Source organism: Vigna unguiculata, chromosome 8 (assembly GCF_037176805.1).
Source record: "Vigna unguiculata cultivar grain cowpea cultivar isolate G323 ecotype 2 chromosome 8, ASM3717680v1, whole genome shotgun sequence".
In the NCBI taxonomy this organism is placed as follows: domain Eukaryota; kingdom Viridiplantae; phylum Streptophyta; class Magnoliopsida; order Fabales; family Fabaceae; genus Vigna; species Vigna unguiculata.
The window spans coordinates 39993049-40020893 of NC_140799.1; the positions used below are offsets into that span (position 1 = coordinate 39993049).

The window sequence follows — 27845 nt, forward strand, 5'->3', positions numbered from 1 at the left end:
GCCGACTTAGGTTGATTTGGACCTAAACTGACTTGGTTCAATATGGATTCAGCTCGACTTAGGTTCAAGAAAACTTTGTTTCACTTAGTATCTAGCCAACTTTGCTCGACCTAGATCTGACCAACTCAGTTTGACTGGAACTTGGGCCTAGTTAGCTCAAACCAAACCCATACCGACTCGACTTGACTTGGGTTTGAGTTGACTTGGCTTGACTCTAGTCCAAAAAATTTGGTTCACCTTATATAAATTTAACCTTGATTTATCTTACTTGGGTCTGACCAATCTAAAGTTTTATAAATTAAAATTAATCTCATTTAACGTAAACCTAGGAAAACGGATTGGAAATATAAAATAAAATAATCTTGAACGAATTTTAACAAAATAAATTATTATAAATCAAGATCGATCAAAAAAATTATCAGTATTAACCATTTTTAATTTTTATCAATTATTTAATGTTTAAATAGTTTTTAACGTGGTATTAATTAAAATATTTTATCCAAGAAAAATAAAAATTACTAAATTGTTTTATTGAAACAAAATAATGTAGAATTAATTTACTTTAAATTGAATATATTTGAATGTTTTAGAAATTGTAAAATTCGTTGTCTTAGGTTAGAGTTTTAATCATATAAAATAAGTTAAGTATATTTTTATTTCATGAACTATAATCAAAATTGGATTTAGTTAATGTCCTATATTTTGATGTAGATTAATTCTAACATACAGTCATTATCACTCAATGATATTAAATTTTTTTTAACTGACAAACGAAATTTTACATACTTTCCAAATTATTGAATGAAAAATAGAATTAATAGGTATAACGATCTTATTTGCATTAAAAAAAATTTCATACCTAAAGGCAGTGGGAGAGTTTGGTATCATTGATAAATAAAATTTTTAAGGTCTGAAATCGTATTTAAACTTACTTTATATTGAATTATTGTTATTTAGCAGCAAAATTAAGGAAAGAAAAAAACAATTTTGTATGTGCTTAAAGTATATACTAAAATAGGAAAATTAGAAATATGTACCTGAATATCCATTTTTGAAACTTTGAAATTTTCTTCAATTATGAGAAAATTATGTGTATCATATTCTCTCTTGTCAACTCTTACCTGAAATACGAAAATAATTGCTAAAAATTGTTATAGTGGAATGAGAAGGCCGATATTCTTGTATTTAAATGGAAGTTATTAGAAAAAATATTTTTAAGGAAACTTTTTATTATATCTTTATTTGTTTCCAATTTTTTTTTTCATTACCTTATTTTAAAACACATTTGAAAATAATTGCTTTTATTTTACATTTAATTTTTCATGCTACCAAAAAAAATATATAATAATATTCTACTGAAGTATTTATTGCTAACTAAGGTGGTTCAGACTGCTCCACGACTTCAATGGGCAAAAAAAACTCATCAATATTAAACAACAAAAAGGGCTATTGTAGATTCATTTGCAAAATCTACTTCGCCAACCTGTTTTATTTTTATTTTTTTGACATTTGTTTACATTTCATCGTATCACCTAATAGGTATTCAACATTTGTTTACTCTTTTTATTATTATTAATGAAAACACATGTATTATTCACATATGTATTCACTTTTTTTTTATCATAATAAAATTATTATAAACACAATACCATATATGATTTAATAATTTTCAACAAATCCAAAATCTTTATAAACGAAACCAATAATTAGTTCTCAACCATGATTGAATGGAATCCTATCATTATAAAATAAAATATAAATTTTTATAATTTTATGATAAACATTTTTTCTTTATTTTATAGGTAATATTTTCAATAAAAAATGGTTAAATTTAGAAAATTTGTCACTTAAATATACACCAGTGAAAATATATTTACTATGCGCATCTATGTTATTCTTGTAATTCAAAAAATAAATATAAATATTTTCTTAAATTTTAATGTAAATATTTTTTATTTATTTTGCAGACAATTTTTTTATTAAAGATATTTATTTTTGTTTTAAAAATAATTAATTTTAAAAAAATTGGATGAATGTAACTGTTAAGTCAAACGAAACGGTTATTTAAAAGATAAAAATAGTAAAATTATTGTTTTAATTTTAAAGAACAGTTATTTAACAAATGATAAAATTAAAAATAATTGTGGATACCAGAAAATAGATATTATCTTTTAATATCTGAAGATATCTTAAAATTGTAATCTTTTTACGAATATAAATAAACACATACCCATAGACTATTATTATCTTCCTTGATTAATTTTGTTTTGATGAACTATGTGGATCAACTATGACAGAGATGACTTTATATATGCTTGTTTGTATCTGTTTATGTTGATATCGGGAGGGTGGTCGGTGTATTGGCTATGGATAAACTCAGGTGATGGGCGTGATGAAATGTATGAAAGAAGAAGATACACAGAGTCAAGGAATAATATTAGGTCTGTGATGGAGAGTGCAAGAATTAAAGTTGCAGTGAGAGCCTTGCCTCCTGTTACAGCCTTCCATGAGTATCAAACCACTGAATCCCAAAATCTCTGCCCCATTTGCATCCACCATTTTTCCGATGGAGACTTGGTTCAACCATTTGGAGTGTGTTCTCATCGATTTCACCCCTCTTGCATCAAGTCTTGGTTGTTCCTAGGAAAAATCAATTGCCCACTTTGTCGCATGAAATTGTCACTTACTTCCCACCGCTGACACATCATCTTCAATTTTCAAGGATTCTCACCAACAAACATCACTTTCATTCTCGGTTTTAATATTAGTTTTCATTGTTTAATTTCAGAATAATATTGTTTTTTATTTTAAGGATACTTTCTTTTCTTTCATGTACTTAGTTTTACATTTTTTATTTATTTAATAATTGGTTAACAAATTATTATCTTTTTATCTTTACACTTTTGGACTTCTTGTAATCACTTGTTCCCAAATTCTGTCTCCTCTCATTTTTTAATTGCGTAAATTTAGTCTTACTATTTTAAAATCAAGATGTATTGGTTCATTAATTATTTATATATTTTAGTGACAGCTTAAATTTTTTTAATGGCCTAAAATAGTATAAAGATTTCCAATTGTATAAACGGTGAAAACATAGACCTTGTTGAGCATAAGTATTCGTATTTTTTAGATATATATAATATGTTATATTATGAGTTGTGCACCCGGACGACCAGACTTTAGACGACCTATGTGTATGTGCGTATTGGACCAATCTCGAGCTGAACTGAGAGTATAATTTGTTGGGCCAGCCTGCATCCAGCCTATGTCCTGGGCCAATCTCGAGCCGATCTGAGAGTATAATTTGTTGAGCCCGCCTGCGTTCAGCCTATGTGCTGGGCCAATCTCGAGCCAATCTGAGTATAATTTGTTGAGCTAGCCTGCGGGCTGGGCCAATCTCGAGCCAATCTGAGTATAATTTGTTGAGCTAGCCTGCGTCCAGCTTATGTGCTGGGCCAATCTCGAGCCGATCTGAGAGTATAATTTGTTGAGCCAGCATGCGACCAAACTATGTGTTGGGCTGATCTAGGACCGACCTATGTATTGGGCCGATTTTAAGTGAACTTGTGTATTGGACCGATCTACGACTGACCTATGCGTTGGATCGACTTATGAGGGGATATTTTTCCTTAAAACTGCACCACCTTCTCTCTATGTAACGGCTACACGGTCACATTCCCACCAAGTTCGGCATGGCAACAACATTCCTCGATTGTACGGTAACCGAACTAAGAACGAGTAGAAAACTTGTATAAAACGAAGCAACCACACCCCGAAAGAGGGGGATGACCGAAAAAGACTTGTTTAAAGAGAGACAAAAGTATTCCTTTGTATAATATCTGGCAAAGAGGCCGAGTTGCGACCAGTGTGCACCTCAAATTCCCCTTTTACGAGAACAGATTGGCGCCCACCGTGGGGCCCGATAAAACTGATTCCCAGGCCCTAACAAAAGCTAACCCAATGACGGGAAGTCCTAAAAGAATGGTAGATCACCAACCGAACCACACAAATATGGAGCCTACTGTTGGGGTGTTATTGCAACTAATCCTAGAATTGTGGAATGAGAACAAGCAACGCCATAGAGCAAACTAGGCCCACAACCGAGCGAATGAAGCTCGAGAGGAGCATATGGTTGTACATCGGGAAGACGGAGAAGCAAGGCACAGGATGGAGGATACGCTTTTAGAGTAGGGAGACACCTGTGACGAGCAAATGGAGATCTTCTATGTCGTTTATAAGATCAGGAGCAGTGAAACCAAGGACGTCGCTTGACCAATATGGAGGACCAAGGGCACCCTTTCTCCATTTCAAAGCCTTCAACACTCAAATGCTGATTTCAAGAGGGAGTTTTGTTGTGAGATGAACAAAATGGTTTTTTGTTCACGAGGTCGGGTAGACATCAATGTAACGCTTTCGTTCCAAAGAGTATCTTCTTAACAAATCCTTTAGCCCGGCTAAGGGTCCAGAAAAACCCGTAAATCGACAAATCCCTTAGCTCGGCTAAGGGTCGGGAAAAACCCGTAAATCGAAAAACTCCTTAGCTCGACTAAGGGTCGGGAAAAACCCGTAAATCGACAAACCCCTTAGCTCGGCTAAGGGTCGGGAAAAACTCGTAAATTGACAAATCCCTTAGCTCGGCTAAGGGTCGGGCCGTAAATCGATAAATCCCTTAGCTCGACTAAGGGTCAAGAAAAACCTGTAAATCGACAAACCCCTTAGCTCGGCTAAGGGTCGGGAAAAACTTGTAAATCGACAAACCCCTTAGCTCGGCTAAGGGTCGGGAGAAAATCGTAAATCGACAAATCCCTTAGCTCGGCTAAGGGTCGGGAAAAACCCGCAAATCGACAAATCCCTTAGCTCGGCTAAGGGTCGGGAAAAACTCGTAAATCGACAAACCCCTTAGCTCGGTTAAGGGTCGGGAAAAATCCGTAAATCGACAAATCCTTTAGCTCGACTATAGGTCGAAAAGAACCCGTAAATCGACAAAATCCTTTAGCTCAACTAAAGGTCGAAAGAACCCATAAAACAATAAATCCAATATCCGCTACGAAAGATACCTTGGTAGGAGGTCGACTGAGGGTTATGTCTACACCTTGGATGATTTCCCTACCATCTGTTGAAGAAGGGTACCTCGGAAGGAGGTCGACTGAGGGTTACGTCAACACCCTGGACAATTTCCCTATCATCTGTTGAAGAAAGGTACCTCGAAACGATGTCAGTTGAGGGTTACGTCAATAACCTGATGATTTCCTTAACATCCGTTAAGAAGAAAGGTATCTCGAAAGGATGTCAGCTGAGGGTTACGTCAACACCCAGGACAATTTCCCTATCATCCGTTTAAGAAAGGTACTTGGAAAGGAAGTTAGTTGAAAGTTACGTTAAGATCCTTGAGCATTCTCATAACCTCATCTTGATCGTACTAAGATCAGAAAACTACTTCCATGAATCGAAGAATTGGCACCGCAACAATGGGACATTAACGCAAAAGTCAAGTTAGCAATTCTCACGAAGAGAGCAAAAGTTAAAACGTCATGCACTGTACGTACGAACAATAAATTAAAGTCTCCTAAGAGTCTACACAAGATAAAGGGTCATGTAGCATGGGGACGCCATCACTCCTCTAAAAACTGTCCATCCAGAACGACCTAGCCAGCACCGGCAACAGACACGTCAGTAGAGGGGCAATGAAAGTGTTAAGTCATGCAATGAGAGTGTTTATAAGAGATTGATTCTGTTAGTAGAATAGAACCTTACTGCTGTCACAGAGTAATCTAAAACACAGAATATGACTTTCTCTATGTTCATTTATTGACTTTTATATATTTATATTTATGTTTGTCCTCTCGTTATTAACTATTAAAATATTAAATATCAAAATAAAAAATATTAAATATCAAAATCAAATTTAAACTATTAGAGACACTGACCTTCCTAATAAAAATCGAATCTTATAATATCTTTAAGAATCTCTACCAAACTAATGAGTTTAAATCTCATGATAATACATTCTAAACTACTTAAACATTCAAATATTATGCTTTTCTACATGATAATAATTTTTAAATGGGATAAATATGTTTTTCGTCCTCAAACTTTTAATAGATTTTGAAATCAGTCCCTTGGAAAAACTGTAACCTATTTTAGTCCTCCAACTTTTATAATGTTTGGTTTTAGTCCTTTATATCTGACGGGGTTAGCAGTTTGTTGATATATTTAACGGTGTTCTTCAAACTTATTATTTGACATGTCATGAAACAACTGTCAATTGTAAGTAATATACTTTATTTTAAACAAAAATTTAAAATAAAAACAAAAGAACTTAGAGTATTTGATGGAACTTTCGAAGAGGGCCAAAGATGTAGAGAAAGAAAACTTGGTGCATCAACTTTGGTGGTCATCTTGTTGTGAAAACTCAAACAAAGGTGGGCTTGTGATAGGTGGTTTCCTTACGCGAAGGGGTGTACGTGATTCGAAAGGTGGGTAGTATTATTAAATTGGGGATTTTTGTGTTTTAGGGTTAACATTTTGCCATGTTCTTAGGTGAGATGAAATCTCGTGGTTGTCCAATAGAATCAGTTGGAGCTAGGAGAAAGAATAGTGGATCTACATTTTCATCAACATCTTCTGCATCCTCACATATGGGAAGTAAGCTTTGTGGTTGTGGGCAAAAGTTGTTACTTTTGAAAGTAAGTACCGTGAAGAATAATGAGAGAATGTTTTGTTGATGTCGAAACTGGAAAGTATGTATGCGAAATTTTTTGCTTATGTGTAATTTGTTTGTGTTATTTATGTACTATTTTTCATTGTGACCGAAGGACACTGTAACTTTTTCTAATGGGCGGATGAAGTAGGACCTGAATTTGAAGAAAAGGCAGGAACAGAAGAAGAAATTGGATGGGGGAATGAAAAAATAGTGGAAGAGCTGCTGAAAAAGAATGCGAAGCTGAAAAGAAAATTAACTATAGAAAGAAAAATTAAACATATTAAGATGTTTTTTTCATTTTGTCATGGGTATTTACAGTCATGTTTTGTGTCATTTGTGCTACAAAGCAATTGTAAGGGATAATGTGCTACGAAGCAATCGTAAGGGAAGAGTCTGTTGTTTGAAACTGTCAAGAGAAATCATATGACTTATATATTGTGATGCAAATTTTGAGTGTTGGTGAAATTGTATAATAGTCCTTTAATATGCACTGCGCGCTATGAGACTCAATACAGATTAATTTTCATCTATTTAATTGTATTAAACTTGAAGTTTTTTTTATTTAGTTTATGTTTGGATTTAAAATTTGATTAAATACATATGCATTCTTATTAGATGATTTGGTGTAAAAACAGTGTATGAAGTTCTACACTTTTGAAGAAAACAATCACCATCGCCACTTAAGTTCTACACAAAACCAGTATACCATATTCCATATACACTTAATAGACAAACTAATATACCATATACCATATACACTTAATAGACAAACTAATATACCATATACCATATACCATATATCATATACCATATACCATATATCATATACCATATATCATATACCATATACCATATATCATATACACTTAATAGACAAATTAATATATCATATACCATAAAGAGAAAGCCTTGTTTCATTAAGTAATAGACAAACAAGTTCATAGTTGTCCCAAAAAGGTTTTCACTGCAGCTACAAAAGTTGTTCAACCCATTATAAATTACATGTCCATTATTGACTTTTACATACAAGGTTTACTCTTTATCGTTATATTATCTATCAAAATAAAAATATTAAATATCAAAACCAAATTTAAACTATTAGAGATACTAACCCTTCTAAGAAAAATAGAATCTTACAATATCTTTAACAATCCCTAACTAACTAATGAGTTTGAATCTCATGATAATACACTCTAAACTACTTAAACATTCAAATATTATGCTTTTCTGCATGACAATAAGTTTTAAATTAATCCTCCAACAATTTCTATACATTAGTTGTCCCAGTGTGTCATTCTCGTGTGTGGTATCCTTGTTTTCTTATGTCTACATATATCATTTTGTTCTCTATGGTCATTTGAGAGGGATTTTCATTTTGTTCTCTATGGTCATTTGAGATGGATTTTGTGAGGTTTCTTTGATTAAAGATGATGTTCCTATTTCTAAAAAATCAACCCTCCTTTAAACAACAACAGACCCACTCTAAATCGCCTCCCACCAGGATGAATATCACACCTCAACTGTAATCAACCAACTATCCCTATATGACACATACGAGATAAAAGATGAATAGTGAACAAAGTATTTTATTGATACTGAAAAACTTGTTCAAATCATGCAATGAGAGTATTTATAAGAGATGAACATAAGCTGTCACAGAGTAAACTAAAGCAGAATAAAAGAGAAAATACAATTGTTTTCAAAATACAATGAACTAACTAGATATTACTCTAATAGCATGATTAGGAACGGTACTATAAGAAAGTGTGGCATACCTGATTGACCCATCATTATCGAGGTTTGCAGAGAGTAAATCATACAAAGTTAATTTCTTCTCAAGAATCCATTTTTCCGTGTTGCGATTCCTTTTGTCAATGTTATATTCAATAAAGTATGTAAAGGCCTTGGCAACTGCCAATGTGCTTACCAAAAGCCATATAATAGCAAAGCATCTTCCCGTTACTGCTTTCATAGAAAACTCTCCATAACATGACGGAAAGATTAATGTTCTCTTCCCAACTCAGGTCTTCAAGGAGGTGCAATGCGACTGCTCCTACAGCAATGCAGCTAGTTATAACCGTTAAAGCAATAAAAATATTTGTTTTTGTCCTCATTCTCCCTCCTCCCTCTTCATCAACTATATACCTTCTGATAATTTTTGTGTATCTAGTCTGATGTAGCATGTTCAACCAGAATTTTTCTTGTGAATCGCATATGTGTGCAACCAACCCATTCAACAGAAAACCAATAATTGCAAACCCCAGTAAAATGAAAGCAAATGTAAAGATTCTAATAAATTTGGAGTCAGGAACGAAATCTCAATACCCCACTGTGCATAGAGTTACCATTGTAAAATATGCAGCATCCAAAAACGGGTGAGTCTTAGTGCCCTTCAAACTCCCGGTATGAATGTATACTACTACCCCAATTAACATATACACGTGAAAGCTAATGAAAGATGCTCTGATGATTAAAGTTGATGGCATGTATGGTGGTTCAGAGGGCTCATCAAAATCTACCTCAGTTTGAGCCAACAAAAGAGATGGTGCAGAACGTGTACGTCATAAAATCTTTCCGCTGCTGGCAAAGTTAGCTCTAAGGGTGGAAGAACTCTCAGCAGCTTCATCGGTATGACAAAGATTAGGTTGTTGGAGTTATGGGCACAAGCGGAATGAAAGTGATAGCAACCAGAAAAAAGAGAGAAGGTCAAGAGAGAAAAACAGAGAGAAAACAGAAATGATGGTGGAATTATTTTCATTGCATTTCTCTGTCAAAAACAAGGAATATAAAGTTTGTGTTGGAAAACTAACTTACACAATCCAAAAGAAAATACAAAAGCATAATATTGATTGAATACAATTATTGCAAAATCTAGCAGAATCTATTTTCTTCCAAATTTGTTGTTATTGCGTTTAGGATTGTTGACCACATAAGCTTTCATTCAGTTTGGCTGCTCCCCTTTTCTTTTGGACTTCACATGCTGACTGTAATGGTGTATTAGATTCTCATTTGGGTTAGAGCCCATTTCAATTTTCTCCTCTTGCCTTTGGTCCATATAAAAAAGGCAACGAGTATAACAGAGACGAGAAAGAGAGTTTAGAATTTTCATAATCTGTCTGTTTGTGGTGTGGATGCTTTGGATATGCAGCTTTTGGGAAGCCTGTTTCTTCTGCTCTGTTTCTTCTGTTATGGAACAAGGTTTTGAAAGGTTCTTGAGTGGTGCAACAATTGCAAGTCGATATCTATTTCAGTTTATGTTAAATTGAATAGGTAGTTACGTTGACACCCCTTTAAATATGGAAAAAGAAATATTGAAACTGTTTTTTGACAACTTATCTCACTACCTGACGTGACACAATTTTTTTAATTTTAATTTGTTTTTTTGCACAATTCCACGTTAGATGCTTGAGAGAGAGAGAAAAGGAGGTTGATTCGTGACAAAAGTAGGTGAGACTAATGAAAGATGCTCAAAATATTAAAGTTGATGGCATGTGTGGTGGATTAGAGGGATCCCCAAACTCTACCTCAGTTTGAGCAAACAACAAAGATGGTTTACGTCGTAAAATCTTTTCTTTCTTGTTGACGAAGTTAGCTCTAAGGGTAGAAGAACTCTCAACAGCTTCATCGGTATGAGAAAGACTAGGTAGTTTAGTGCATTCAGACTGCATGGGTGGTGGTGGGGAGCCTGTTTCTTCTATTCTAGAGGATAATTTCGAGAAAGATTCTAGCATGGATGGTGGAAAGCAAGATTTCGAGAGAGATTCTTGCATGGGTGGTGGGAAGCCTGTTTCTTCTGTTATGGAACAAGGTTTCGAAAGATTCTTGAGTGGTGCAACAATTGCAAGCCGGTATCTATTTCAGTTTCTGTTAAATTGAATGGGTAGTTACGTTGACACCCCTCTAAATATGGAAAATCATATATTGACAACGATTTTTTGATAACTTCTCTCATTACCTGACGTGACACTATTTTTTTACTTTTAATTTTTTTTGCACAATTCCACATTGGATGCTTGAGAGAGAGAAAAAAGGAGGTTGATTCTTGACAGAAGTAGGTGAGGCTAATGAAAGATGCTCAAATTATTAGAGTTGATGGCATGTGTGGTGGATTAGAGGGCTCCCCAAAATCTACCTCAGTCTGAGCAAACAACAAAGATGGTGTACGTCGTAAAATCTTTTCTTTCTTGTTGGCAAAGTTAGCTCTAAGGGTAGAAGAACTCTTAACAATTTCTTCGGTATGAGAAGGACTAGGTTATTCGGTGAATTCAGACTGCATGGGTGGTGGTGGGGAGCCTGTTTCTTCTATTCTAGAGGATGATTTCAAGAAATATTCTTGCATGGATGGTGGAGAGCAAGATTTTGAGAGAGATTCTTGCATGGGTGGTGGGAAGCCTATTTCTTCTGCTCTGTTTCTTCTACTATGGAATAAGGTTTCGAAAGGTTCTTGAGTGGTGCAACAATTGCAAGACGGTATCTATTTCAGTTGCTATCAAATTGAATGGGTTGTTACGTTGACACCCCTTTAAATATGAAAAATGATAAACTAACAACGGTTTTTTGGCAACTTCACTCATTACCTTACATGGCACTATTTTTTTAATTTAAATTTTTTTTTTGCACAATTCCATGTTGGATGCTTGAGAGCGAGAGAGAGAAAAGAAGGTTGGTTCGTGACAACAGTGGGTGAGGAGCAAGGAGAGAGAGGAGTAGAAGTCGTGAGAGAAGTGGAGAGCAGTTTGTTCTTTCTCCATCCCAGGTTTGTTCTTCTACCTTCCCCCAAATTTTTTCTTCCTCCATCTCCGAAGTGTCTTCTTCATCCATCCTCCAAAGTTTTTTCTTCCTCTATTCCCCAAGTTTGTTGTTCCTCCATTTTCGAAGTTATTTTTCGACGAGGTTCGTCATTTCCCCGTTGGTGGAGTAGAAAAAGTATTGAGTTTACCCACTGTAACAAATACGTGGTATTTGTTGATGTTTGTTGAAAGAAGGCATTTTGTGTCCCTTTTCCGACAGAAGTGGTCGTCGGTAATGACCGATGGAGTGATCTGTCAGAAATGGTCGACGGTTTGGTCGACAGATACGTTCGTCAGAAATTACCGGCAAACTTTTGGAATTCGTCGATACCGAAGATGTGTTTACAGACAATTTTTTTGCCGTTAAAAGTCCGTCGATAAAACATCATTATCGACGGATTTATGGCATTACCAACGGATTCTGACCGTCGGTAATAAGTATTTTTCTTGTAGTGGAGAGTAGTTTGAAGAGGCTTAAATGATAATAGTTGTTTATGATTTTAGATAAATTTGTGAAGAAAAAATGAAATTATATTAATTTAATTAGTAATTTGAAATTGAATTTTTTGTTATGTAGTTAAGTATTTGGAAAGAATGTTGTATCACAAACACTAATTTGAAATAGTAAAAAAAATATTTTTCTCGCCAAATATAAAATGGAAGTTACGTTTTTCTAATTAAAAATTATAAAAAATATTTTTTAAATCAAAGGAGTGAAAGACGAAAGCTTTGACCAATCTAAAAATAATTTTCTCTATAAGAATGTACATGTTTTTATATTATTTTGTTGTCATCCTATGACCAAATTCTGTATAAATATCATGACTAGTTTTAAATTATATTTTAAACTGAAAAGGACATAGTGGTTTTTCTATGACAAGATTTGATAAAAAAAACAAATCAAAATGTCTTAAGTTGAGTGCCATAATTTGTGTTTGAACATAAAAACAGTAAAAGAAATAGAAAACATGTTTTGTAAAGTTTAGAAACCACACTACTTTTTTTTCTTTTGGTTTAAGGATCAAAGTGCATGACTTGCTTTTCTTCCTCCACTTCATCTATCTTAATCAATACATATTCGAATGAGATCATCACAAAGTGTAAAATTTTCTTATCAAACACAAAAACCACACAAAAAATTAACTAAAAGTGAAAATTTTATCAACTCTATTTGTTTGACACTTGGAGAAGTATGGTGCATACACATTCCTAAAACCCGAATTTTTCAGTCCCAACTTTTCTCTCATCCTCTGCTGCCTCACTCTTTTTCTATAACCAAAATCCTATTTTCCTTTCTTCACTCTAAATGTCTCAATGTCTTTGTGGTTTTCCCTCTCATTGTTTTTTCTCTTCACAGGAAACCCTATTTTTTATTATTGGTCCTCACTCCATTCTCACTGTTGTTTTCGATCTCTTTATTCTTACTCTCTACGCTTTGTGTCAAAGAACTTCTAACTTTTTCTCTCATACCAACTGCGCTCTATTTCATTTTTTCTCTTCAGCACTGAATTGTTTTTTCTTCTCTGTTGGTACAAGTTTTGGTTCTAGCTTTCTCATTTTATTGGGTTCGGAAGGTTTTATCTTTCGCAGTTATAATTATTATAATACTAATTATTGTAATATTAATCATACTATTCTCCAATTAACTGTATATATTTCTCTCAAGATTTACCATTAGACTTTTGAACTTATGTTCGTCAACAATTTCAATTATGCTGTCCTACAAAAAAACTTCCATGATTTAAAATGCAAATTGTTGATTATAAATATTTCCAAGAAGTCAATACATATTGGTAGAGGGTGGAAGGAGTTTGTTTCTAAGACTAGATTGGCCGAAAGTGACCCGTGTTCTTTGAAGTAGATAATGACAAAAGAAGCAACAATATGTTTATCTTATATGTGAAATATTTACCAATTGTGGTTATACTACGTGAGACAATATTGAAATATTTTGGAAGACGAAAGATTATGTTTGACAATTGATTATGTATGTATTGTGTTGGGTTATATAGATTTTATATTGTTTTATTTATTCAAATATAATACGTTTGTTTGAAAATTTGGTTTTGACATCTTATTGAATATTTTAGCAATAAATAATTTAATGTTTACAATTATTTACTTCTCATACCAGAGTAACAATTATCCAGGTAAAACTGAATGTTATTTGTGATATCTCATCATGTATACTTGACCTTATAACATTGTGATATTTGTTCTTCAGAGAAAAAACCCAAATCTGAATAAAAACAATACAGAAATAGATATGGTTCTAAATCAACTTCATAAAAAGCTTCATACTAGAGGTATGATAATGTTTGCTCTGTTGATTCATTCTGAATGGTTTCAAAATTAAAACACATATGTTTTTGAAGAGAATGGTAAAAATGAATCAAAAGATGGAGGAAAGAAGAGGAAGTTGGTTGGTTCTCTACAAATTTGTTCCCGAAGTATTAATATACTAGGTTCTTAAAATATTGCAAATATGTTTAATAAACAGTTGACATCTTTAATTTTTAACAAAGTCCTAATTTTTTTCACCAAATCTAAATGTTGAAGAAGACATTGAAACATAATCTAATCTAATTCTACTTAGTTGGACCTTAGAAACATAATCTAATCTAACATGGTCCTTGGTTTTTTAAATTATTTATACACTATTGATGTTCTTTGTGAATGGTGAATGATCCATGTTTGATATTTATGCAAGAGTCTTTATTTTTTTATGGAACTGATTTGATTGTGTAATCTATATAGCTTATTTTACCTAGTGGGATAATGTTTTATTGTTAATGTTATCCTTTCCGGGCGTTGGTGTGTAGTATCAACCCAAATATTATGATTCCTCAAATTCAAACGATGGGATCAAGGTAGAAGGACATTTCAAATAATTCAATCAACAGTTTATCACAGTTGGTCTTACATTAATCATTATTGAATTCATCTCTAGTGTTATACTCCAATTATTATTGTTTCTTAACATCTTTTATCCAACAAATGGTATGGACTTGCTATAATCCCGTCTTGGATTAAACAACTTTAATTGAATGGTTCAATATAGTTTTTATAACACTGATCCCACAATTCAATTTTTCATAACTTTTTACTCTGTTAATTTGGAAAAAAAAATATAAACAATAAAAGAAGAATCTATCAATTAACATGTTTTATGATAACGACTACCCAAAGAAGTCCTCCAAATGTTTGATTTCATTCCCCAAATGTCCCCAAATATAATCTTTCATAATCTTTACTGTATAAATACATTGTGAAGTGGTTGGTGGATGATTGAATTGTTTGACTATGCATTCTACTTCGAATTTTCAATTTTTAACAACTTAAAATCTCTTCTATTACAGATCTAATCAAGTTATATCCATGAAAGTTTCAAATCATGTGAATCAATTTAATGGGTGAAAGTAAATATCATTATTAAATTCACAAATTAAAAAAATACTAAAGGAAAACTAGGTATCTTAGAAGTGTAGCATTTTGTATCTTCTAATACTACCTCATTTAGAAATGTAGCATTTTGTATCTTAGAAGACAAAGTGGGTTAAACTTTTATTTAGATACTAGGATTATTTTTTTTAATTGTAATTGTTTTAATTCTTTAGTAATTATATGCTTTTGAGGAACTTCTCTTTCACATGTTTTTGAGACTATATGTTTTCAAGAAACTGGATAAAAGTGTATTTGGTAGATTTGAGAAATCATATTTTCTCAATTAATTTTTATTAATTTGATTTAATTTTTGTTGTTGTTACATTTTAGATTTACATTTTTTTATTTTAATACATTTAATCATTATTGAATGAAGGCATTCATATAATTATAGGTATTTATAAAAATTTTAGAGAGTAACATTTGTGATTATTTTTGTAATAAAATTGAGAAAGCAATAAAAATAAATTGTGGGAGAGTAATTATATTTTGTTATATGTAAAAATAAAAATTTATCATTATACTGTTTTAATATAATAATATGTCCAAAAATGTATCAAATTATATGAAGATTTATATTTGACTTAATTTTATGCATTAAAAATATTATCTTACAATACTTTTCATTTATTTATTTATTTATCTTTTTCTTTTACAGTATTATGTACAGGAAAAACTCTCACTTTTTTTCATACAAAAATATTGGATAAAAATATATAAAACTAAAACTATATTTGATATAATTCATAAATACGATAGTTTTATTAACATTTATTACACAATTAAAATTATTACTTTTCAATAAAATTGTATATGAATACAATATATAGATAAATAATATATTAAAAATGTTTAAAATTTCAATTAAATTAAAATCACAATATTATCTATTTTCTATATTTATAGTAGTACTTTTGATTGCTATTAACTAACATATATCATGTTTTCCATGTTAATTAAAAATGTAAAGTGATACAAATTTTGTATGCAATGTCTTTATTTTTATTTATTCTGATACAATAAAAATTTATCTCTAATAAAATTATTAATTTTTTTAATAAAATATAATTGAATTTTATCTTCTTCGTCTCATATTTATACATCTATAATTACATGTACCTATATCAAAAATAAAACCAAATAAATTATTAAGAGACCCATTTTAAATTATGATAAAAATGTCATGAGAATGACTACAAACCATAATTTGATGGAAAATTCCTGACAATACCTAACAAAAAAACATCTATAATTGTTTTGTTTTTTATTTGTTATCAACATAATCAAGAATTAAAATGAATATACTAAAGTTTTTACAAATGTCTTACTGTTTGTCTTTCAAAATATTTAAATAAAATTATTTAAATTTTGGTCTAATAGAGAAAATTTTGCACAAAAAATTAAATTTATATTAAGTTAAGATTTGAAAAATACATTAGTAGTTATTTTTATTTTTTATGACTTTATATATATATATATATATATATATATATATATATATATATATATATATATATATATATATATTGGACATAAAATAAATTTTTAAAAAATTTAAAATTCTTATTTTTTTTCTGTTTTTTTTTTCTAAAAAACTTAATTTTTATAGACCAGGATTCCTAAAAACAAATATTCAAATATGGTTTTTTTACACAAATAAAATCTTTAAGTAAATTATTGATTTAAAAATCTTATTAGAATTCAATTCAAGCTTTTTATATTGGTTTATTTTTTTTTAATATTTTATCAGTTTATTTGTATTCATTTTTTTTTATATTCAAATTTTATTATCAGGTGAATTCGCGATTTCAATATTGTAAAAGCAAATCACTCGTATAGTAAATATTGTAAATGAATTTGAATTAAATATTTGTGGAGATATTATATTTCCTAAAACAAATCCTATTATAAACATTTTTTTTTCTACAAGATTATTCAATAGTATATTTTAAATATATTGTTTTTACAATAGATTAAATTATATAAATATAAATTCTTTCTCTCATTTTTATATATTTTTTTAAAATACATCTAATTAATTCTGTGTGATATGTTTTTATTACTTATCGTATAGTTACAATTATTTGTTTTTTTATAAAATTATATATAAAATAAAATGTGTTTTATTATTATTATTATTATAGTTTTAGTCTATATTAATTAACTTATATATTTTTAGAATATCATTTTTAAATGAATAAATAAATTTATAGAAGCAAAAGTAAATTTTGATTTAGTTTACCAAACAAAATACATTATTTATACACAAATATTGAAATTATTTTCATAAGAACTTTTAGTTAAGTATAATGGTATGTTGACAACCAAATTTTGACAATTTTCTTTATAATTTGACATGACATATTTTAATTAATTTAAAAATATAAAAAAAATGAGAAATTGAGAAATGGAAGATCACTTAAAAAAAACACATCAAATTGTAAAAAAAAATTGTTGAAAAATAATTTTCCTTTAATTAAATACATTACTTCTGCACAAATATCAAAATTACTTTTATCAATGTTAAATATTTTTGTGAATAAATGTTAAACTAATTTTTATGCAACTAATATATTTGAATTATCTATAAAATATAAATATTAGTATTAATTAAAGAATATTAGTTTTAAATATAATATAAATAAATATTAATTTAATTTAATTTTTGGGTATAAATATTTACATTAGTATCTCATTTATAATTTTTATTAATAACTTTAAATATTTGAAAAAAAAGCATCATTTTATATAATTTAAATTATACAATTTTTTTACTAAAATTATAAATCAAAACATGTAGAATTCCTAACTTATTGCACAATTTTTTCTTTAAGTATTATTATTATGGAAAATGATATTTTAATCCACTTTTTTTAACCCACTTTTAACCCACCACTTTTATTATCCTTAGATGATCTATTTTAATTTTTTGTAGTGATGTGATATAATGATCTAAGGATGATGAAAGTGATAGATTAAAAGTAAGTTAAAAAAAGTGAGTTAAAATATCATTATCCTATTATTATTTATAATAACAAAAAACATATTTTAAATAGTTCTGCGCATTGTACGGGTACAAAAACTAGTTACATGTACATTGGATGGTTCATGGTTGACTATTAAACTTTTTGTGTATTTTTTATAATGGATTTGTAAAATTAGTATGCTGAAGTTTATATGTTTGATATCTGTGAATTCTGCTGAAAGTTGTGGCGGGTTGAACATATAGAGGGTTGTTATTGATAACAGGTCTATATGTTTCCTCAATTTCTTCATTGGCATGGAAGACTTTTTGTCTTCTGAGATAATTGAGCTTTTTTTAGCGTTTAAAAATACATGAGATCGGAGTTTTAGTTTATGATGATGTAACTGATGTTTTGGTGTGTGTAGATTATAGAAATTCCACTTCACATTCAACATGGTTGCTTGCTTCATGCTACATTAAAATTCTGAAGAAAAGCAGTTCCCCATATTCGTACAAACTTTACACACTCTTTTATTCATATATCTGTTAAAGAAACAGTTCTTGCTCCATTCTTCATTAACTCAATGCTAACGTGATAGACCCATTTACGGTTTATGTGGTGAAAGAATTTAATTGTATTTTTTTGAGCTATCCAATGCTACATATATCAGCTATTATCTAGCGACTAATTTTTGGAGTAATTTTTGACAGATATATTTCAAAAACAGACCATAGTTGCAAGCTTTCTCCCATGCTTTTAGTGTTCTGCTGCGTAACACAGAAAAAGTGCAGAGAGTTTGATAAAGAAAAAGCACATGCATGTGCGAGAAAGATGGTGTAGGTGGGTAAGATTGGGAAGTAAAGTGTAATAATTATATATATACATGGCAAGAGATATCTGTTGGAGAAGGCAATTGACATGAGCCAAGTTAGTCAGAATTAGGCAGAGTAATGCATAAAACAACAATTTTTTGTTGGTTGGTATTACTTAACTCCTTCCTAAAAAACAATCATTCTTTTGGGGTCCTATAAAATTTATTCTCATAATTCAACTACTTAAGCTTTTCTATGAAGCAGAAGAGAGCGATTTCCTCTTTGTTACTTCACATTTGCCTCAAAGTGTCTTCTGTTTGGTGAAATGGATAGAAAGCAGGAACAAGACAAGGGGAACTCAAACATGTCTGCCATTGATGTTACTGTAATAACTCCGAAAGTCCCAAAAGCAGTTTCACCTGTTTCTTCTGCAGCAGAGGGTGACACCTTAAGGAGGCCACGTGGCAGGCCAGCCGGCTCAAAAAACAAGCCTAAGCCACCAATAATTGTGACCAGAGACAGTGCCAATGCACTGAAGGCTCATGCCATGGAAGTGAGTTCAGGCTGTGATGTGAATGAAAGTTTGTTGAACTTTGCAAGGAGAAAGCAACGTGGCCTTTACATACTCAATGGAACAGGGTGTGTAACAAATGTAACACTGCGCCAACCAGGTTCATCTGGTGCCATTGTGACCCTTCATGGTAGGTTTGAGATTCTGTCACTGCTGGGGTCAATTCTTCCACCACCAGCCCCTCCAGGGATCACAGGCCTCACAATTTACTTGGCAGGTGCTCAAGGGCAAGTTGTGGGAGGTGCTGTGGTTGGTGCTTTGATTGCTTCAGGCCCTCTTGTGATCATGGCTGCATCATTCATGCATGCCACTTTCGATCGTCTTCCTTTGGAAGATGATGAACTTTCTGCTGCAATGCAGAATCAGCATTACCAAAATGGACGCACCCACCATCTTGACATCTCTGACTTGTATGCAATGCCACAGAACCTCCTCATGAATGGAACAATGCCCCCAGAGATATACTCTTGGGCACCAGGGCGGAACTTGTCAAAAACCTGAAACTTACCACATTCTTGGTCAGTTGTTGTTGTCCTTGTCTTACATCCATACAATGCACTGTAGTGTAGCTATTATATTTTCAGGTTCTTGTACAAGCAAGGGGTCTTCTAAGGTTGATGCTGCTTAACAAGATCATATATGCTTAATGCTTCTTCTACTGTATTAACAATACAATTATTTTAGCAGATTAATCAGTGTTATGATTTTCAATACAATAAGATCTAATTTTCAGAGTTAATACTGTTTAGTGCTGAATTTGGTTTCAGAACTTCGAAGCAAAAACATGCATGAAGCACAGGAAATTGATATTAGCAAGTCTAGCATGTTCAAACCCCCATCACCAATGAAAAAAAAATTACTTTAGGTACCACTGGACTAAACCAGGTAACAGTAAAAGTTGAATAAGTATTAATACTCAATAACTTCCCTTTTTCTGGAAACCTAAAATAAGGATTCGGATCACCTTATGCTTAGGTCAGCGCTGCAGACAGACCTAGATTCAAATTTGTACAAGTATTAACAGACACCAGTATTCTAATTGCTGATAAAAAAAGCAAACCAGTACTGTAATTAAATTGCCAAATATGACTGGAATAATTTGGGAAGACATAGTATAACAATAATGAAATATAGACACTTTTTCCCCATGATCAAATAAATCCCAGGGTATTGACAAGCAAACTGGATATTCGGTTCGATTGTGAGATTCTCATACATTGTATTGTAACTCTTCTTTGTATCAAAGCTATTTCTTTGCATACAGCTTGACTTTTAAATTTCACAATTTCATCCCTTCGGAGATATTCAATCTTGAAGTGCAAAACTTGAGTTATTCAGTAGAGAGTAAATTTCTTGAACTTTAGGGTGTAGCCTCCCCCCTGCCAAGAATTCATGAACCTCTCCATGTAATTCTATTGAACTGCATCCTGGTTCCTTCTCTACTGATCTTTCCTTCATCAAAATTCTGTGCTCCAATGCCTCTTCAAATTGATTGGATGCAGCCTGAACATTGGACATAAGTAAATAGCCACTGGCTTCCCTCGGATTTAACTCAAAAACTCTTTGTGCAGCTCGTTTTGCCATTTCTACATTCCCATGCTTCCTACAAGATGAAAGCAAAGATCCCCATATAATAAAATCTGCCTCTATAGAGATACCATTTATTAGTTCTTCTGCTTCTTCTAGGAGCGCAGCATGACCAAGCACTTCGACCATGCAAGTGTAGTGTTTTATTGATGGCTCAATCTCATACTTATCGATCATTAGGGTAAAATAGTCCCTTGCTTTTTCTACTGCTCCTAGATATTTGCAAGCGGTTAAAACACCAACGAAACTTACACAGTCTGGCTTTAAATTTGAGGATTCAAGCTTAGAGAAGTACTCAATTGCTTCTCTCTCATGACCATTCATGGCTAGTCCTATTATGATGGAGTTCCAACATGATAATCCTCTTGTGGGTGATGCCTCAAACACTTCAATAGCCTTTTCAATAGATCCACACTTGCAGTACATGTCAATTATTGCAGTGAGAACAATGACATTCAACTCAAAATTACACCTCTTTATATAATCATGAACCCATTCCCCATGTTGAAGCGCTCCCAAATGGGCACAAGCACTTAACAAGCTCACCATTGTAAATTCACTAGGCTCAACCCTTTCTTCCTGCATCTTGCGGAAAAGCTCCAGTGCCTCCATTAGCCTCCCATTCCTTACATATCCACTAATCATAGAATTCCAAGTAACAGCTGTTCTTTTAGGCATATTATCAAACAGCCTCCGAGATTTATGAACTTCCCCACACTTAGCAAGCCCCATGATCATTGAATTGCAAGCTACCTCGTCAAGTTCCAAGAGTTCATCAAACACTCTTCTAGCCTCACTCATTAGCCCACTATTAGCATACATGTGCAAGATAGTGTTACTAATAAACTGGTCTTTCTCAAGACCCAATTTTACAACCCTCCCATGAAGCTGAGCTCCATCATGGCCAGCACCCAATTGAGCATAAGCCTTGAAAACAGAAGGGTAAGTGAGGCGTTGGGGTTCAACAGCGGAATACAACATATCAACAAAAAGAGAAATTGCAAACTGAGGGGTCGAGCTCCGAGAGAAGCCTCTGATGATTGTGTTCCAACAATAAAGATTCGGGTTTGGAATCCTGGTGAAGACCAAGTAAGCATAGTTGATGTCACCATATGAAGAGGCACAGAAAGTGAGAACACGGCTTGCAGCAATGTGGTCAAGAGCAAGGCCAGTTTTGATGATGTGGGGATGAATCTTTTGGAGGTCTTTCATGTTGAAGCATTGGTTTTGGAGCATGGTGAGGCATGGGTGCTCAGAGATGAAGTTTGCTATGGAGGGTGACGATGATGGAGGAAGTGCAGAACACAGAGTTGACATTGTGTGGTCACCACCACACTCTGAAACAGAAGAAGAAGATGATGATGATGATGACACGACCAATGTTTATCGGTACACAATCTAATTTCTACAAAAAATAAAATAAAATAATGTATTTAACTATTGATAATTATTCATAATTAACAATCAAAATGTATCAATTAAAATAAAAATTGAGAAAAAAAAATGCTAAGGCATTCCTAACATTACCGTTACTGAGACACCGTGTCAGAAGAACATGAAAAATATCTGCAAGGGCTCCATCAAATAATATATGTGCGCAAATTTTCTCAGATTCATAACAAAGTGTTTCTTTTGGGTGAACAAGAGATAAAGTAGAATAAATAATTGTTCAATTCACGGTGTTTATACATATCCAAGTAAATATTTTTATTTTCTATATGGATTATTAAAATAAACAAACCTATTTAAGGTGCTTTTAAACATTAAAATGTAGATTAATTCCTTCCATTAGACCGATCCATATTAGTAGCCTTCAATAACTATAATGTTTTTTATTCTTAAAAAGTAATTTCCTTTAAATTTAAAAAGAATGGACATTTTTATCGTTATTTATAAAAATCAAAACTACATATACTATATTTCCTTAAATGAAAGAAAAAAAAATTATATATTAGAAACCAAAACAACATTACCTTATGTACAAAAGTTAAAAACATGTCTAATCTTTCATGAAGAATATATTTGAAACAACATTAAAAAATGCGTCTTCATTATTCAAAAAGAACACATCCGGTGATGTAGTTCATTAGAGTTGCTTATTTGAACTTTGTACAATCGAATAACTTCAACATATGTTGTCCATGTCACTTCAACTAACTTTAACAGTGCAACCCAATTTAATGGCATAATTTGTGTTAAAGTAGCTTAAGAAACTCTGGTTGGCGATGGTGTGTGAACAAACTCTGGCAGCATAGGGCTTTCTCCATGGTAACTTTGACAGAAGATAAACTTGTGAACAAAATTTATGTTTGAACAAAATTTACTGCACGATCTGTAATTGGATGAAGTTATATTAAATGGTAAGAATAGCAAATATTGCAAATAATGTTGACAAGTTTTTGTGACATGATGATGCAAGTAATTTGTAGTGGGAATTCAGTGACTCAGACACAAATAGTTTTCACTTGAAGAAAGTTAGACTTTTATGGTGATGGACTAACATGGGACATGGATTGGGCTGCAACATCATGGCCACCGTTCTTTACAACAAATATGGAATCAGTTAAAGCACAAAATTATGAAAAAAGCTGATAGTACAATCAAATGCCAGTAATAATAAGTAACACACTTTCTCTCCTGCACGTAGAAGTCACACTCAAACCACAACAACCCAACCGTGTCACATCTTCATTGCAAACTAAAACATCCTAACTGAAACCAAATACTTTTCTTAATTTTCCCTTCATGCAGGAACATAAAATATGAGGGAAATATTGTCAGATTTTATCTTTGAAAACTGCTTTAGAGAGTGAAAAATGAAATATTTGAAGTGTATTTGACCAAGACTCTTATATAATACAGAACTATTGAATAAACAGAACGATGAGTATAAGAGGAAGGGTTAGAATATGTCATACACAACAGTAAAAAAGAGGAGAATAGAAAAAGAGAAAGCCAAAATGTACACATAAGCACCATCATTACAATCATCACTTACAAGCCCACAAACATAGTCTATTCTTCCTTTACTTCGTTTTCAACCTTCTTCTTCTTCCCCACCTTTTTGCTTCTTCTCTTGGCTTGCACTCTCCAACACTCTCTCCCTCACCACACACACCCTCTTTGCTTTCTTAAATCCTCTCCTTTCTCTTCCACTACTCTTATATATATACTTTTAGCTGCATCATTAGCCCACAGAACAAACATCTTCACTTTTTTCTTCTATACACCATTTACCATCTTTCATCATATCTCCCTTTCTCTTTCATTGATTCAAAGGAACAACTACTATAACTGGGGAGCTACATTGCCGAGCAGGTGCTAAAGAAGAAGCTGAATAGTAAAATCAAATATGGAAAGAACTGTGTTTTACTGTGCAATCTCTCTCCTGGTGTGTCAATTACTCTGTTCAGGTAATACCCTTTGTCTTGTTTGTTCTATATAGTTCTTCTATCTTCTCTCTCATTCTGTTTTTGGTTCAGCTTTGATGCTTCTATTCGAAAATGTAGCTCAGTTTGCTTCTGGTTTAAGATATTGTTTCTTCTCACTGTCTTTGGCTCTCATTTTCAATTTCTTATTCTTTATCTTTTGCACTATGCTGTGTGCTTTTCTCTTTAAACTAATATTCTTTTGGACCCCTTCAACATGTTTTGAATTCTGAAACCACGAAAACGCTTTTCCTTCTCTCAAGTTTGGTATCTCAATTGCTTTATTCTCTTCTGGTTTATCAGTTCAACTAGTATCAGTGTGGATATACATGTTGACTGATTTGGTGCAAATCACTTTTTTTTTTCCTTGATTACTCCATCCTGGCTTCTTTCTGTTGGAATATAGTTTACTAATCCAGTTTCCAACTTTTTTATGGATAATAATTTCTCCGGATCAAAATATTGTCTCTTGTATTATTCCATTAAATACCTGTTCCAGCAATTATAGAGCCACGCACACCATAGAAAAATTTAAACAAGTCCTTTTCTTGCTCATTTTTCTGGGGTTTCACATAGGACAGTTGCATCCAACCTTTCTCCCGTTCCACCGTTTCTTGGAAAGATACAAAGGGCCCAACTGCTTTGACTTCTGTGTGCCTCTCTGTGCATAGGATACCCTACATGTCCTTAACTACCCACATAGATGCCCTATTCAAAGTTGTTGCCTTTTGAAATAACAGAGAGATTTAAGGGACTAAATATAACCACTGGCTTGTTTGAATCAAAAATTCCACAACTTTTCTAATGAATAGCATGACAGGTTTTGTTTTCCATTCAGGGTAAATAAATGCATCAGCCTTGTAGGCAAAATTTGAATCCAGCTATGCTTTTTTTTTTTTGCTCCTCTCTGAAGCAGAAAAGGCTTAAACTGATTTAAAATCTGCATTTGATTTCTGTGTTCACATGCTTTAGACAAAGTAGTACAGAGCAAAAGTAACTGGCTTGTCATTTCAAACACAGGTTCAAGTAGGACAGTGAAGGAAGTACCTGGACATGTGAATGTACTAGGACATGACCAAGTGAAACAAGAATTCACTGTCTCAATTTCTACAGTTCAGAGGGATATTACCACTCCCATTCCTACCATTCCCAACTTAATTCCCACCACCCCCACCATTTCAACATCCCCATTTCTCAATCCCAATTCAAATCCAGACACTGTCTCTCCACCCTCCACATTCCCTTTTACCACTCCGACCACCGTGAATTCCCCATTGTCTTCTGGTGCAAGCTGGTGCATTGCTAGCCCAACTGCCTCACAGACTACCTTGCAAGTTGCATTGGACTATGCCTGTGGCTATGGTGGTGCTGATTGCTCTGCAATTCAACCTGGTGGAAGCTGCTACAACCCAAATTCGATCAGAGACCATGCTTCTTATGCCTTCAATAAGTACTATCAAAAGGATCCTGTCCCAAATAGCTGCAATTTTGGTGGAACTGCTGTCATCATTAGCACTAACCCAAGTAAGCCTTTTGCTGCTATCACTCTCCTTGTGCATTTTTTCAAACATGTTACGTGCATTTTAATTTTAAAACAAGTTGCTGTGTAAATTAAAAGTTGAAATAAAAATTACCCTTAAATATTGTCTCTTGTATTATTCCAACATTAAAAGGTGAACTTTATTGGTAAATGATAGTAGTATTATAGAAGAAAAGGAGACCACAAATTTTGTAGTAGAAGTGTTTGCCAAATTGATTCACAGACATGTAGGATTGTAGGGTCACTTGGGTTGGTAATCAAACACATCCCTGTTCATGATTTTTCGGTTTCATTTTGAACACAGTAGAAAGGCAGAAACTTATTTTATTGCATCTTTGAATAGATTGTAGCCTGTGACTTGGGGTTGGGGGTGTGCAAGAGCTAAATCCATTTGAGTGATGCAAAAGTCAAACTTTTTTGAAACTTTTTTGGAAGCAGCATCCTCAAAGCCTCCTTTATGTATTGTCACAAAGATTTATTGTTCCATTAAACTAACATAAACAACTGTTATCACAAAAAACATGAGTTAAGTGTTGCTGTTTATCACAATTTGTTCATTAAATGTGCATATACAACTGGTGGAATACTAATAGTTGTGAATTCAAAATGATGTAACATCATGCTTTGGACAAAGTACCAGAACTCATTGGTTAGGAAAAATGATTATTTCAAATCATACTTAACCAATTATAGATTTATAAAAATCACTCCCACCACTCACGTGTCCAACCTACAACACCTTCATCTAGTACTGCAAAATCATGTACATTTAAATCTGAGGTACATTTTATGTTTCATTTCCAGCGCACAACACTATAAACCTCAGTATTATTTGGTTGTTGAGAACATTTGATGAATGCATTTATTTGTTTTGCAGGTACTGGGACATGTCAATATCCATTCACTAGGTGATCCTTCCTTGCTCATCATATATAATTATATATACATTTATTTATTCCTTTTAGTACGCAGATACAGTTTCATTTGTTATTATGTTACAACAATTGGAAGAGAAAATATTATCAAATAGTTACTAACTTGGTGTTTGAAACTGCAGCACCAGTACATCAGTGTTGAACACAACAAACTCAAACGGTGCAAACGTTTTTGGTTCAGTGCCAGTGCCCACAAACCCCTCTCCCTCTGCTGCAGCATCTGACAAATTAAATAGCTTTGCAGATATTTGTGTCATTCTGTGGATACTTTCATCTTTGGAAAGAAATTATCTCTAAAATGGTTGAGAGTTGGATGTACTGCTGCTCTGAGCAAACAAATTTTGCCCTTTTACAGGCTTTTTGGGAGACACCAAAAAGCAAATAGTAGCTGCATGAGCATGACCATCAACAGCACATAAATGGTAGAAAAAACATGATACAGAGAAAAGGCAATTTGAGATGATGGACATTTGTAGAGTTATACATTACTTTATGTACATACTTTTTTATTTAACTTTCTGTGTTGTTCACATTTCTCTGTTGAACTGTTAGAATTTAAGAAAAAATAAAACATGTCTTTGAGGTTGCCTTGTCTGTTTAATCACATAGATCATGATCAGATTTTGCTGTCTAAAACTCAAAAGGCTTATCTGCACAGTGACACGGTCAAAGACAAACATTGTTATGGTGTGTTTTACTTTACACATAAATTAGAAACTTGAAAAGCAAAGAGTAATGATTACCTATATCTAAAATATCAGCATGACAGAACAATTTGAACAACTAAAATAACATTGTTTTTTTCCTTAACACACAGATTGATTAAACAGTGTGCATAGTGGAGGGTGTGAACTTTGGTTCTGACCATAGGAATTTGTTCACATGCCATGTACTGATATCTCAGAAAACATAGGTCCCCTACTCATTGTGTTTGTGGCATAAAACTTTGTAGCCATAACAATAATTGAAATTGATGTTTGTGGATGAGTTTGGTGTATTCCCACATATTGAACTGCATGCAGAGAAGGAAGAGGATAAACAGTGGCATGCCATATTCCAACCACTGCAG

The 27845-nt window shown here is 32.6% G+C and overlaps 3 protein-coding genes, 1 long non-coding RNA gene and 1 pseudogene across 4 annotated transcripts; 3 read left to right on the forward strand and 2 right to left on the reverse strand.

Annotated features, from left to right (window-relative positions):
* Window positions 1–6244: 6244 nt before the first annotated feature.
* Window positions 6245–7153, forward strand: LOC146884484 (uncharacterized). The gene is made up of 3 exons (XR_014983994.1): window positions 6245–6476; window positions 6541–6686; window positions 6816–7153. It is a non-coding gene; the product is annotated as an uncharacterized LOC146884484 (long non-coding RNA).
* A 1264-nt stretch (window positions 7154–8417) lies between these two features.
* LOC114193113 (two-pore potassium channel 3-like) lies at window positions 8418–10371 on the reverse strand (annotated as a pseudogene).
* An 8518-nt stretch (window positions 10372–18889) lies between these two features.
* Window positions 18890–19997, forward strand: LOC114193114 (Putative AT-hook DNA-binding family protein). Its single transcript, XM_028082814.2, has one exon. It carries the CDS (start codon window positions 19041–19043, stop codon window positions 19785–19787), a length of 747 nt encoding a protein of 248 aa, XP_027938615.1. The 5' UTR covers window positions 18890–19040; the 3' UTR covers window positions 19788–19997.
* Window positions 19998–20325: 328 nt separating this feature from the next.
* LOC114193112 (Pentatricopeptide repeat (PPR-like) superfamily protein) lies at window positions 20326–22504 on the reverse strand. The gene is made up of 2 exons (XM_028082812.2): window positions 22401–22504; window positions 20326–22210 (listed from the first exon to the last, which is right to left on the reverse strand). Exon 2 carries the CDS (start codon window positions 22188–22190, stop codon window positions 20592–20594), a length of 1599 nt encoding a protein of 532 aa, XP_027938613.1. The 5' UTR covers window positions 22191–22210; window positions 22401–22504; the 3' UTR covers window positions 20326–20591.
* A 1284-nt stretch (window positions 22505–23788) lies between these two features.
* LOC114193857 (uncharacterized) lies at window positions 23789–27362 on the forward strand. The gene is made up of 4 exons (XM_028083818.2): window positions 23789–24286; window positions 25322–25825; window positions 26719–26749; window positions 26899–27362. The coding sequence occupies exons 1-4, from the start codon at window positions 24226–24228 to the stop codon at window positions 27071–27073; spliced, it is 771 nt and encodes a 256-aa protein (XP_027939619.2). The 5' UTR covers window positions 23789–24225; the 3' UTR covers window positions 27074–27362.
* Window positions 27363–27845: the final 483 nt, after the last annotated feature.